This window comes from Poecile atricapillus, chromosome 14 (genome assembly GCF_030490865.1).
Source record: "Poecile atricapillus isolate bPoeAtr1 chromosome 14, bPoeAtr1.hap1, whole genome shotgun sequence".
NCBI lineage: Eukaryota > Metazoa > Chordata > Aves > Passeriformes > Paridae > Poecile > Poecile atricapillus.
In genome coordinates this window covers 3,849,528-3,863,581 of record NC_081262.1, presented here as the reverse complement: position 1 = coordinate 3,863,581, position 14,054 = coordinate 3,849,528, and the positions used below count along the sequence as shown (strand labels likewise).

General features: G+C 48.2%; 1 protein-coding gene across 1 annotated transcript in view; it reads left to right on the top strand.

The window, feature by feature from the left end:
* GSG1L (GSG1 like) overlaps positions 1–14,054 on the top strand; it is a 55,849-nt gene extending 41,795 nt beyond the window's left edge. The window contains exons 5-7 of the mRNA XM_058849722.1: positions 41–208; positions 12,212–12,817; positions 13,336–14,054. Coding sequence (XP_058705705.1) covers positions 41–208; positions 12,212–12,817; positions 13,336–13,762 — 1,201 coding nt within the window. The 3' untranslated portion in view covers positions 13,763–14,054. The remainder of the gene's footprint in view (positions 1–40; positions 209–12,211; positions 12,818–13,335) is intronic.

Sequence of the window (14,054 nt, the reverse complement as noted above, 5' to 3'; positions counted from 1 at the left end):
GTGTTAACCCAGCTGTGTCTGCTGGTTTCTCTCTCCACAGTCTGGCGTGGGGCTCCTTCACCTGCTGCATGGCGGCCTCCGTCACCACCCTCAACTCTTACACTAAGACTGTCATTGAGTTCAGACACAAGCGCAAAATCTTTGAGCAGGGCTTTCGAGAAGAGCAGAACTTCCTAGACCAGGAAGCCATCAAGTACTTCAGAGAAAGGTCAGTGCAGTCAGTCACTCGCTCAGGGGAGGTTTCCATGGATCCTGCTGGTTTCAGAAAACCCAGGCTCTCACCCACCTCAGCACGTGTGGGTGAAGGCTCTGAGACACCTGGGAAAGGTGTGTGTGAAAGGCAAACGCAAAAGGTCCTCCCTGGTTTGGTATTTCTTAAATGTTGTGATGTCCCAGTGCCCACCCTTCCTCCTATACTCATTAAAATCTTTGCAATATGCACCCAATTCACAAAAAGCTGCGCTGCCAATGTAAGCTGATTTTCCCTCTCTAGAAAGGTAAAGTCGTGGGGGTGTACTAAATGTGACACCCATCCTTCCTCAGCACGTGCAACAGGCACCCCCCAATAATCCCAACATTTTCCAGCCACCCCCAGGCCACTTTGGAGCTGCCATCTCCCACGTGCCCACAATCCATCCCTGGCTGCTTTGCACAACCCATCCTCTGGAGCAAATCCACACAAACACAGAGGGACACCCCCACGGTGCCACCCACCCTGGCACCAGGCTCTCTGCTGCACTCCTGGTGGGTGCCAAGGCCCAGAGATGCTCTGGCACTGCCCAGCAGCTGCCCCCGTGGCTGCTCCAGGAACCTCCTGCCCTCATTCTTTGGAGACAAACTCCAGGCTTTGTTTAAAACTGTGGATTTTGAAGAACACACAGATCCTGGGCTCCCCCAGCAGGGATGGGCTCCACAGGGTGATGGACCTTCACAGGATGAAGAGCTGAGAAGTACAGGAAATCCTCACCAAGAGTCTATGGCCTGAAGTGACATAAAGATATTTTGGGGGCAGAAAATACAAGCAGGATGCATTTCTGTTTGTCAGAGCAGTGGGGCAGCTCCTCTGTGGTGGAAGAGAGTGGTTGGGAAGCTCTGAGGGGACAGAAGGTTTGGATTGATCAGCACTTCAGCAGCAGAGTGGGGAGCTCTCCTGAGAGGGCAGAACTAGAGAGCTTCCATGATTATTGCTTTTCCTTGTTTATCTCATTTATTATTCTGTTGTTGCAGTTATCTCCCTGCTAACATCCAAGTTTTCACTCTACCTTTCAGACAGTCTGGAAGGAAAAGAGAAATGAGGAAAACAATGATGATTTTCCTAATTTTGAATTTGGACATGACAGTGAATTCTAAAATATTCTCTGTGGGAGAAAAGAAAGCCCAGACACAGTGAAGAGAAAGGGGTCAATGTGTGCCTCAGGGTAAATCAGCACTCAGGGAGGAAAAACAGACAAATTATTGAAGTGAGAATTGCAGATAAGAGCCCAGGAGAATTATAAGGAACAGTATCTTGAGATAGACTGGGAAATATAAAGGAAACTTGTTGAAATATCACTACTGCCCTTTCTGAAACAGTAAATAGCAAAATACATTAATGGCCCAGAGGACAGGGATCTCTTTCTCTCACATGGGCATTGTGGGTTTGATTTGTGCTCCTCTTGCATGACACAATTCCACCCCCAGCAATTCCCTCCTCGGTCACCTCCTCCCAGCCCTTCCACACGCACTTGGCACACTCAGCTCAAGCATGTGGTGTTCCCTAACTTCATGATTATGACTCTCTTTTTTTATATCACATTATTTTAATTGTTGTATCTGAATACATAATAGGAAGCCCAGAGACAGTGTTACCATGGGATCATTCTAGAGATTCAAAGCTGTGCAGAAATATACAAATATATATTTTTATTTTTTTTTTAATTTTTAAAGCGTTTGTTTTCATGCTCATCTTCACTGCTGTGCCCTGGGAATGCTCTGACTGCAGGGTCCAGGGACTGTCCATCAGCAGCACCCTGTTGCTGCACGCTGTGTGTGCCCTCAGTCCCACACAACTTCCCCGAGCTCCCATCTGCCTTTGCACAAATAGAAAATAAAATAAATCCTCTTTCCTTCCTGTGCACATACCCAGGGATACTTCACATTCCCTCCTACTCCCCCACCTCCATGTTCCTTTTCATACCTCATGAATAAAACCCTCCAAGCCTTTCTTCCTTCAAGTTACTTTGCACATATCTTCACCCTTTTTGCCTGTTTCTTTGCCTCAGTGCAGATCCAGCACCACCTGGAGCACACATCCAGCCTCAGTGCTGGACACACCCTGTGCAACAGGCACTTTCTTGTATGCCTGCTGAAAATTAAAGCTTTATCATTATTCCCAGCAGTTCCACTTATCATCTGGGTCTCAGGGAAGGAAAATGTTAGCCCCATTTTGCGTGATAAAACTTTTTTGTCTGAATATTATCCTACAGGCCCTTGCTCCCAGGGAAGAAATTTGCTTTATGGAAAGTACTGTCAGTAAAATGCTGCTAATCTTGCACGTGTTTTCTCAACTATGTCACTGCATTGTGCTTCATTTTAATTGCATGCAACTGCATGTAACAGCAGGAGGTTGGCTGGAAATGTGGATGCAAGAGCTGAAATGGTCCCTTGAGAGTTCAACAGCCCCCAGCAGGGCAGGAGGTGCAGGGGATGAGCCACATCATGTCATGGTTTGCTGTGCTGATCCCCCCTCCAGCAGCTCCCATCCCCTCCCCTTGCACAGCCCTCTGTGCCCTGCTGCTCCCCAACTTCATCCTCCTCATCCCAGGGGCTGCAGAGCGTGGGGGAGCCCTTTAACACCACACAAATATCTGTGCACACTCCGAATTCTGCTCCACAGCCTGGCAAAACTCCACCTTGGCCAGCACATGGAGTTAGCAGCCCTCAGTCAGTCCCCCAGGAGCACACCCAAACCCTCCCTGAGCATCCCAAACCCAACCAGAGCATCTCATTGTTCCTGCCACTGGGAAAACATTTCAGCAGCTGCTGAAAAATCAAACATTCATGGTGTTACAAACAATTACATCCTATCCAGGCCTGGGATACTTCGAAAAGTCCAGACAAAACAGACCCTGTAGCTCACACTATGAAATCAAAAGATACCAGAGCTCTTCAGATATAATAGGTGCAGTAGCCCTCAGGGTTTCTCTAAGAAAACCAGGCCAATTATACAGACTTGGAGGTATTATTCATGCTTTAAGTGTTCTATAAAATTAACAGAATTATCTGCAAAGTCAGCTTTCAGTCTTTGTCCTTCAAGTGTTTTTCCTTCCTTTTTTCTTGCTTTCCTTTGAAATGAACATTTATCTATAACTTTTGCTCATCTTTTTTTGTTTTTTCAGTTTGTTGGCTGTCAGTTCATAACAAATATCTCTCTTCCATCCCTTCCCAGTTTCTCTTTCTGCTCTGTTTTACATGAATACTCTTGCCCCATGTGGTGATGAGCACAGTCCCTTGTCTGTGGTTTACCCCAGCCAATAGAAGAGGAGCCCTCACTGCCCTCCTGTTTCCTTCCTTCCTTCCTTCCTTCCTTCCTTCCTTCCTTCCTTCCTTCCTTCCTTCCTTCCTTCCTTCCTTCCTTCCTTCCTTCCTTCCTTCCTTCCTTCCTTCCTTCCTTCCTTCCTTCCTTCCTTCCTTCCTTCCTTCCTTCCTTCCTTCCTTCCTTCCTTCCTTCCTTCCTTCCTTCCTTCCTTCCTTCCCTCCTTCCCTCCTTCCCTCCTTCCCTCCTTCCCTCCTTCCCTCCTTCCTCCCTCCCTCCTCTGAGGATCCCTCCAGACAATCCAAAGGCACAGGGATTCTTTGTTCTCTCCCATCAAGTCTGCTGATCTCTGTGACCACAGCTGCAGGAATGGTGACAGACCTTCTCCTCTTTCCCTGCCCAGCTGTTCAGTAGCTGCTGTTTTAGCAGCTTCAGCTCTGCCCTGCTGTTTTGGCAGCTTTGTCCCTACATTCACAAGAATTCTGCTCGTTTAGACCAACCAGCTCCACCACCATCATCACCACATCCATCCCTGCAGGGCCAGCACAGCCAGCTCACCCAGGCTCAATGTCCTTCCAAGTTTATTCTCAGACTCTTGCTTTCTTTTTTTCACATATTAAAAAACCCTTTTGGGCACCACTCCCTGCTTTCCCCCAACACACCTTTCCCTTCTCCCAGTCAATTACTGTGAAACCACCACACCCAGGATTCTGCTGGGTTTTGCTTTCAGGTGAGGAATGGAAACTTTGCTCCTTTGCTCTGCTGGGGACAGAGCAGGAACTGCTGGTGGGGCACAGGGAGCCCCTGGGCAGGGGGCACAGCTGCAGGGACAAGGACAGGAACAGCTCCAGGGAGCACAAGGGAATGTCCAGGCTTGGGTGAAGGACTGAAGCCTGAGGAGATAAGGGGCCTGAAAGGGTGGAAATCAAATCCAAGTGGGATCTTTGTGGGGAGCTCATCACTGCCTCAGGCAAGGAATGAAAATTTGTGATGTCAGGAAACTGGAATTACCCATGGCCCTCTTCCAGTGAGGACAAGAGCAGATTTTGGGAGCACATCCAGGCTGGTCAGGGGTGCAGGGTCCCACTGGAGCTGAGACCACCACAGAGAGGGGTCAGGGGGTTATCCCACCCTGGCACCAGAGAGAGGGGGGACCCCAGAGATAGCACAGCCCTGTCCCAGTCTGGTACCCAGCCTCATGAAGCCAGTCTCACTCACCAGGGGCTGTTAAACCAACATTTTTAGCAAATAAATCTGGAAGACTCAGCCTCCCCCAGCTCACCCATCCGTAGCACAGCATTTGCAGCTGTCCATCAACACCCATTGTGCCACTGCAGCTGATTTCACAACATTTTTCTTGCTGACAGGGCCCTTACTCTGATCTGCAACACCAACCTAAGCAGGCAGATGCTACTGGTGAAATTCTGGAGTGAGCTGAGTTCAAACTGCCATTGATAGCAGTGCAGACAAAATATCTCTGCAGGGACAGAAAATGTAGTTTTAAGTACTAGGATCAGTTTGAAACAGACAGCAGGACCAAAGTTATTGCAGAGCTTATAAATCAGGACTATTCCCAACCCTGTGAGAACCAGAACTTTTCAAATCATCATTCACAAGCTATTTTTTCCCTTTTTGCACATTTCTGTAATGTATCATACTCACAGCTGGCTTCCCCTGACTCCATTGTGCTCATGTCAGATGTGCAGATCATACCAACGCCTTCCAAAGACACGCCAACCTTTTGCTCTGGTTTCCTCCTTGGTCACCCAGGTACCTGAGCAGGGTTTCAGCTCCTGACCTAATGTACCTCCCATTGGCAGAGTCAGGAGCTCTTCACACAGACATCGATATTTCCAATCTTCCTATTCCTCTTTCACCAGTGCACAGGGATGAGTGCCACCTCCTGCCTTGGATTTGTTCTGTACTTTATCCTGCAACACAGGAAGCTTTATCCACAGAGCTGCTCCTTCTGGAAACCACATGGACTGGCACTGAAATGGTGCAGCAGAAGCACCATCCCCACTTCCAACACACACCTACTGTACAATGCTGTTGGGCCCTGGTGCTTAGATCCATCCTCAGGAGGTAAAGAGTGGAGAGATGCAGCCCTGAACCCCTCATTTCTATTCCCCATGGCCTCTTAACATGAGCTCTCCCCAAGAGGGGCAATGCCAAGGGGAACCAAGTCCTTCCTGAGCCCATCACGATCTCCATGGTGGGCCTGGCTGTAGATGGAGGAGCCCAGGTACGTTGGACTCTTACTGGTTTTGACCCTTCCATTTATGTACATTTGGGAGCAGCCTTTGTTTCTGTTGAAGGTGCTACTTGTATATTCTCTTTTCCAGGGCTGAGGAGGAGAGGGCTGAGGCTGGGGACCTGAGGTTACAGTGCCTCCATAGCTGCTCCCCAAATAGTAAGTGACCATGGCTCGAATGTGTCCTGCACACAATGGCTTGCACTGTCCCCACGCTGCCTCCCCGGGGCACAGAATGAGGTTTGGAGTAGGAAGCTTTGGGAACAGAGGTTTGTTGCTTTCCCAAAGACAGCATTGCCCAAGAGATAACCAACCAGCATAAGAACAGTACAGAATTCTCCAGCATTCAATTTAGGATGTGCACATATCCTATAATTTTGTGTTATCTCAAGAAGCTGTGACTTCATAGTAGTTTAAAAATATGCTCTAATTTACACCTGTATAACTTTCATTATCACTACCTTTTCTCATCTATATTTATCACCAATTCATGATGATGCATGCTATTGAATATAAAAATGATTGAAAGCAGCTTTGGTAGACAATAACGTTAGTATAATTAATGCCATTTCTTGCACTTTCTCTGGAAATTGCTGTGCTTTTATTCAGTGTTTGCAAAAGCTCTTGCTTTATTCTATGGGAATCAGTGGTTCAATGTACAGAGCAATGTTGGAGCATGGCTCCTGCCCTGCTCTGAATACTATACTTTTTCTTTACTCTCCAGGAAAGATGTGTGCAGTTTCATGCATCTATTTCCTTGGAAAGAAAGCAAGTGATCCTTCATTCAGCAGGAGGGAGCCTTGGGAGAGTGACTTGCTGGCTCTGCGCTGTTAAAATTTGGAAACCTCATGGCATTTTGCTGCCTCTGTCTTGCTGAGATGCACATCTCAGCCACATACTCATGGAAGCTTGGTGTCTGTAACCCCAACCCCTGAGGGTCCTGCTCCCTCCCCAGACCTGCTGGAACAGCTCTCCAGTCCTATGTCACTGCAGGTGGTGTCCCCACAGGCATGATAGTGCTGGCACTGCTCTCCAGCTCAGTTTGTCATCAGCTCACTTGGTAACTCCTGCTCCTTGAAAATGTCATGTCAGTCATGGACTTTTCCACAGGCAGATCCATGTCCTTCATTCTCACAGGCCTGAAAATGTCTATTGGTACAAAATTGATCTGGGTCGTGTTTCCTGAGAAAGTTCCTCACCTGCCAAGCTCCTGGTGGGTGCTCAGATGTGCTTATTTTATTATCAAAGCCTCTCCAGAGGTCTTTGTTTCAAAGAACCAATAACAAGTCTTGGCAATAGGTGTTCCAAGGAACAGGCTCTGCTGGTCCTGTGGCCAGCCCTGTCCCAAGTGTTTCCATTTTGAAGGACCCAGAGCTCACCCCATAGAGTGCTGACAGCACCAGGAAAGAAAACCCCAAACGAGAAGCCCAGAGCCAGGTTAAAGAACAGTGGCCATCCCTCAATATTCCATCAGGCTCAGCCTCACATCCTTCTGTAATGAAATCAGATCAATATTAATGAAGTGACAGGAGTGAAGTTGTGCTCTCATTTCACAGTTTACTTACAAATCCAATAGAAACTGCAAAATGCTCATTATCCATGCTTATTAGGGAGGAAAAACCACTAGTTACTGCTGCTTGGGATGGCACAAAGCCTCACAATGCTCAGATGAACCTCTCCTTCCTCAAGCAAGTCCACCAAGCCATAACTGGCCTGGGCCTGACCCCAGGATCCTCCTTGATGCTGGTTCCAGGGTCCCACACCCCCAGTCCTTGTCACATTCCCCGTTCCAGGGGCTGTGGCCAGCAGAGGATTGAGAATGGGGAGAGAACAGCGTGAGAAGGGCTTGGCTAAAGGCAGAGCAGCCACCAAGGTCACACTGACCCCATGGCTGGTGTGGAGGAAGGGGACACATCACCTGGAACAGACCAAGCCAGCAGCCACGTGCCACCAGCAGAAGAAATGCCAGCAGGTCACTGGGAGCACTCCATGGACACTTCCACAGGGGTGGTCCCGTGCCAGCAGGACACCAGGAGGCACCACCTGGAGTCATCCCTGCTGCTCTCCTCAACCAGCACCTCATTCCCTGCAGGACCTGCCAGCTGCCCTCACCCAGGAGTGCTCTGAGGAGGCTCCAATCTGAACCCAGCTGCAGATAAGGAATGCTGCCTCATCCTCAGGCATCGTCAATCTTCCTGTCCTCCCACGAGCACACAGCAGGACATCTGTCCTTGTGGAGAGGAAAGGATTTGGGGGAGTGTCCCTGAGGAGTGAAAGAGCAAAAGCTGTAAAGAGGAGAACAAGGCTGAGCGCTTGTGGAAGACAAACCCTACCTGGCCAGGTGATTTTGGAAGAGAGAATGTTAAAGGTTTTTGAGCAGCCCAACAGCACTGTGGGAGCACAGGTAGCACAAAGGGCCTCATGCCAGGGCAGGATATCAGGTTCCTCTGTTGGAAAGACTGAGCTCTCTGTTTTGAGAAGTGGCCTTAAATTAGAAATTCCATCAGAAGCTTGAATCCAGAGGAGTCTCAATCAGGACAATGCAGTTATTCAGTCTTGATAATTCTCTATTAAACCATTTAAGGTCCATCACCGACCTATAATTTTCTTTTAACAGAGTTAAAAAGAAAATTATTTTATTTCCTTTAAACCCCTCTAGCAGGGTTTAAACTTACCTGAGCTGAGGACAGCACCAGGGAGCTCTAACTATAACTTGGCATCCTCTGCTCTCCCCAAGCTGCCTTCCTGTGCAAACATATGGCACTGGCCCCTATACATCTGATACCCCCGGACATACCAAATGTAGCATTTCCAGACACTTTTAAAGTCTATTTGCTGTCATTTTTGACCTTGGAGGTCTCAGCTTTTTCTTTCAGAAGTGCAGGGCTGGGAGATCTCGATGCTCCAGCTGTGTATAGCTACTGCACAAAAATACAGGAGAAGTTTCACATCAGGATATTTTTGTTGTTGCACAGTAATTTATTAGGAAGAAATGCTCACTGTTATTAGGCTGCAGCCAGCAATAGTCCCTGATTTCAGACATCTGTATGTCCATGCCACTTCCACCCTTTCCTCCATGCCCACCATGAGGCATTAATATGAGGAGCCTGGATCCCACGGGGCAGCTGGGAGAGGTGCAGATGGTGAATGTCCAATGGGCAAGAGAGAGACAGGAGAAATATCACAAAGAACAAGGAGGGATAAGTGTGGTGGCAAAGCCAAAGAAGAGATAAATAGATCAGAAGTGGAAGAGCTGAGCAGGAAACAGCAAATTCTTATTGTCTGTGGCTGAAAGCCTTGGTGTTATTTGAGGCAGATAAACCCAGAGTTCAGGACACCAGCTTCTTTTGTAGAAAACTGAAAGATTATTCAAAATTAATTCAGTGTTAAAGAAATAACATGTCACTGTTTTGGCAGCGTGGGCATTTCAGAAGGGTCACCTGACAAAGAGGAGGCCTTGAAAAAAATAGTTTTATTCTCATGTCATCACCCTGTAGGCATTTCCCCTGGGTCCATCCCACAGCTCTTTTACCATCCTCCCACCCCGGCTGTCTACAGTGAGATTTATGCAACCAATCCCTCAGTGCTTCACTCTAAAGCATAGTGTAATTTTCTTCTATTCAGACAAGTTCATCAGAAGAACTCTAGGTTTAAAACACGGTGGGAATGATTCATAAAAAAAAAAAGAAAAAGAATATCCACTGGTTTGTTTTGTTTTCCCTCGGTCGTGAGCGCCATGGAAGCGAAGTGGTGCTGGATGTGCAGGCAACTTTCAAATGTCTCCAAAAAAGTCTGTAGCACCAGCTCAGCTGGAGAGGGCAAGGCACAGACGGCAGCCAAGGTCACTGTGACAACGGGGAACATGCTTTATATGCTGAGCAGCACAGGCTGGGAGGCGGCAGACAACAAGGGCTTGACGCATTTGAAGTGTCGCTCAAAGTTGAGCCAAGGTTTCTCCTTGTGGAGGTACCTGACAGCTGCAATCAGCTGCCTATTTCATGTCAGCATTGATTCCAACTCCAGGTCTTGCAATTCTTCCTGTAATTTATTCAGTTCATAGTGATTCACCACATAAAAAAAAAAACGGGGGGGGAAAAATCCCCTCTGAAAAAGCACCATGGTTGAGGTCGAAGATCCAGCCTTGCTGCACTGGCAGCAGTGGGAATCTCGTTCCTGTCTTCAGGCAAAGCCTTGCCCACTAGGAAATTCCAAAGCTAAAGGTCTCAGTTCTGTCCTTTACCTCTGCTAACATCCAGACTGACATTTTGCTTTGACATTGCTTCTTGAGCTACCAGTTTTCCTGTTTCTGAGATAAAGAGGATGATAAAAGTAAATGCAGTCCCATGTGGAGCACGGCAGTCCATGAAAACGAAGGGGTGGAAAAGGGAAGCAAAATAAGCTGACAGGTTATAATACATTTTTTGTTTCCTCCAGTACACAGGTGAATTGAAAGGTTTCTTATATAAATTTCAGTGGGATTAGTTATGAAACGTGCTTTCTGTCACTCTTTTAAATTGCATCTTTCAATAAATGCTTCATCTCCTACAGCTAATCCTGGATTTATGCAAAAAACTCCCCAAACCATCCCCCCACAAAAGCCAACCCTGTCCCACACTGCTAAACATGTGAAATGAAGCCTTTCAGACTGTGTGTGCACCCAAATAGCCTTTCACTTTCTGTGCATACCCTATTCCCCCTAGAATGGAGGTAGGGATTGCTCTTGGTTCAGGTTCAGATAGTTTTACACGGTGAGATATTTTTGGATAAATGCATGTAATGTTAACAGCAAAAATGCATTTTTTTGTTTTAATTGCCTTTAAATGGGGTTGTCTCTTGTCTCCCACAGTCCAAAGCCTGAGCTACCAACCCTGACATGCAAGGAAGGGGCAGCAATCCCTCTGAGCCAAATAACTCTGGTTTACCTCTAAAAACCTTTTTATTCATGAGGGATTCTCCTGTAACGAGCACTATAAAGTCAGTGGAAAAGGGACAGCCCAGAGGCTCCAACGGGAGAGAAGGATGGGACACAGAGGGGAGAAAAGAGAGGAGAAAGGGGAACTGGGGGAGGAATAAATTATTATCACAGTTAGGCAGAACCACAGAGTAACACAGTGAGGACAGAGACCCCAGAGGGCTCTTGTCCAGTCCTGTGCTCCCAGAAAGTCCAGGCTGGATCAGGTTGCTTCATTCCTCATCCAGTTAGATTTGAACATGTCCAAGGATGGAGATTCCCAATATCTCTCGTGGCCTCTCACTGTTTGGACACCCTGTTTAGCCAGGTTAAGAAGGCAAGGCACTCCCAGGTGCTCCCTGGGACACACGTGTGCTTATTTTCTCTCCTGCCCTTTACATAACCCATTTTAGGATTCCTTTTAGGCTCTGCTTTTCTGCAGTAGCTCTGTAACTGTCTGCATTTCCAATTATAAAACCTTTAAATTTGATTTAAACCTGATAATTAAGCTGTGATTTAGCAAATTAACCCTATTGAAGCCCAGAGGTGTGAGACATGCTCTTTAGAACCTTAAATGTTTGGTGTTTGATTGCATCCAACACTGAAAAAGGTGCAGGGAGGAGAAGTGACTGTGTAGCTAATTCAGGGTGCTGGTGCTGACAGGACAGGACCTCATGTACAGATCTCCCACATCCCACCCAGACCAAGATTTGCTTCTGTCTTCCACCACAAGAATTTACCAGATGCACAAAAAGACTCATTTGGTCCCTGGCATCACTACAAAAGCTTGTCATGTCCTTTGGCTGCCAGAAGTCCTGCACCATGATCTGCACAGTGGTTGTTGTTGTGTTCCCCTTCAAGGTCAAGGCATTTCTAGCTGCACTCCTTACCTGCCAGGACAGTTCCAGGCCACAGAGGTGGAACATCTTCCTCTCTTGCCATCAGTACTGACAAACGAAGAAAATTTCAGCCATCCTCTAATTCCCTGGGTTCCCAGGCAGTGCTCCCAGGAGACTGAAGCATGAGGGTCCATGGAATGAAGGCAGGTCTGCACCCTGGCCAGGATGGGCAGGGAGAGGTGCTGTGGCCACCTGCAGCCAGGTTTTTGTGTTCTCCCAGTCGTTGTGCCAGCAGCTTTCATCCCTTCCTGTCCTTCCCCAGCACCAAACGCTTGGTTCTGGCAGAGCAGTGTGACTTTTGGGAAGGAGAGCGTGGATGTCCCAGTGGTTCTCACACTGAGGATGGCTGACACGTGCTCACTTGACAGCAGGGAGGAGCTGGTCCTGAATTCATGTGCCTTATTCACAAATGCTTTGCTCTTGGTCATGAGAAGCAGAGGGTTTTATACAGACATTTATAGAGAGGCAAATCAGCCTGTGGGGAAATGCAGCTGTGGGAAACAGGCTTAAAATCGTCCCAAAATAGGCCTAAAGTTTTCTTATAAGCCTTTAGCCCAGTCCAGAGGAAAAAGTGTGTGTTTGTCTTTCTTTAGGGCTTCACAACACCCAGCTCTAAGTGTCACTAGCCCGCAGAGGAACAGGAGTGACCATAATGCTCAGAAAATACCCCCATTCGCTACGTCAAGCTCTTCCAGCGACACATCAAGCAGCTCTTCACTCTCATCAGAACCAACCAGCCAGATCTCCATGGTTCAGGATCAAACCCTGCTGGACATCACCTCCATCACTAGATTGGCCCCAGGGGAATCACCAAACCCTCAACCACTTGAGCAAAGAGATACAAATTTAGCAATATCGTGTTCCAGCCCACTCGGAGCAAGGACTATTCCAGCATCTTGCCCAGCCAGCCTCAGGCTCAATCTAACACCCAGCTCAGCCAAGCCACAGCAATACTCTGACTCCTCTCCTGTCAGCCCAGGGATCAGTGCAGCTTCCTTCTCCACCTTCTGTCCTCACACAGCACAAAACGTACGAGCTTCAGCTTCAGATCACACACTGACCCCAACCAGGACAAGCACAAGGCCTCCAGCAACAGCGACTCCTGAAGAGAGTTCCCAGGCTCCTGGCTATTCTAAAACTGAATTAAAGAATACAGGAAAGGGGTTTGAATCAGATCTGGAAGATCCTGATCATGAGAGGTATGTATCCAGACCACAGAGGTGTCTAAGTCCTCAAATGGCCCATGTTGGTATAGAACCATTAAGAGATCCCCCATAAAAAAAAAATTAGATATCTTTTATGATTGAGATGTTCCCAGTGTTAATTTTGCTGTGCTTCCATTAAACCCTGTTACCCAGGAAGCAAAATGCCCTATTTCCATGTACCCAGTTAGCTCTCCAGACCTCATGACAGACCTGGGGCAGGTTGCCAACCTCAGCTCCTCCAGCAGGGCACAGTTTTCAGGTGCCTCCTTTCCTTCCAAACGAGGCAGCACAACCTTCCCCTGTACCAGCAGAGCACAGCTCTGCTGTCACTTGGAGCCTGACAGAGCAGAGCAGAGCAGAGCAGAGCAGAGCAGGGGATGGTGCTCAGGGACATGGCCAGGATGTCCCTCCCAAACCTCCACGGTCTGCTCCAACCCCAGGCAAGCTGGGCTGATCCCGCTGCTCCGAGCCTCTCAACTCCACCCTGTCTCTGCCACTTCTTTCCTTGGCAGGAGATTTGTAACCACACAGGAATTCCAAGCCATGGAGAAAGAGCTAGAGGATGTAAAGGAAGACCTGAAATGCCTGAAGTGGAAGGTGAGACACATCGGGGAGACGGTGCAGCCCCTGGCTGAGGACAGCAAGAGGTACAACGGCTACACCCTGACGGAGCTCAAGGCCATGGTGCAGTTTGAGGATGACCCTTACAAGGCTGCCCACAAGATCCTCACCGTCCTCTTCAGCGATGTCTACTGGCCACAGCGCCCAGCCGCCGAGCAGGCCTGCAACTCCCGCTCCCTGCCCAAGCCCAAAATAGACCCAGAGCTGTACATGGTCTACTGTGACATTCTGAAAAGCATATTCCCTGGAATTAGCAGCCAGACCTTGAGGGAAGAGACACAACACATGCAGAAAGGCACCCAGAGAGCAGTGCAGTAGCACCAGAGCCCAGGGGTGTTGAGCAAGGCGCCAGGTCTGCGGTGATTTCAGAGACTGGACTGTGGTAGCTCCCGTCGGTTGAGTCTGTCCCTTTTAGGTATGGATTGTCTGGGAAGGTGTTGCTGAGCTCTGAGCCCTCATGCCACTTGCCCAGTGACACAGACTGGGAGGGCATCCTGCACTCTTCCCATATTTTAGAAAACAATTGCTCCTTTGGTGTCTCTTTCAATCTATGGACGTTTCCTTGTTTCCAGCAACTACAAATGCTGACAAAAGAATCCCACGAAGGCGT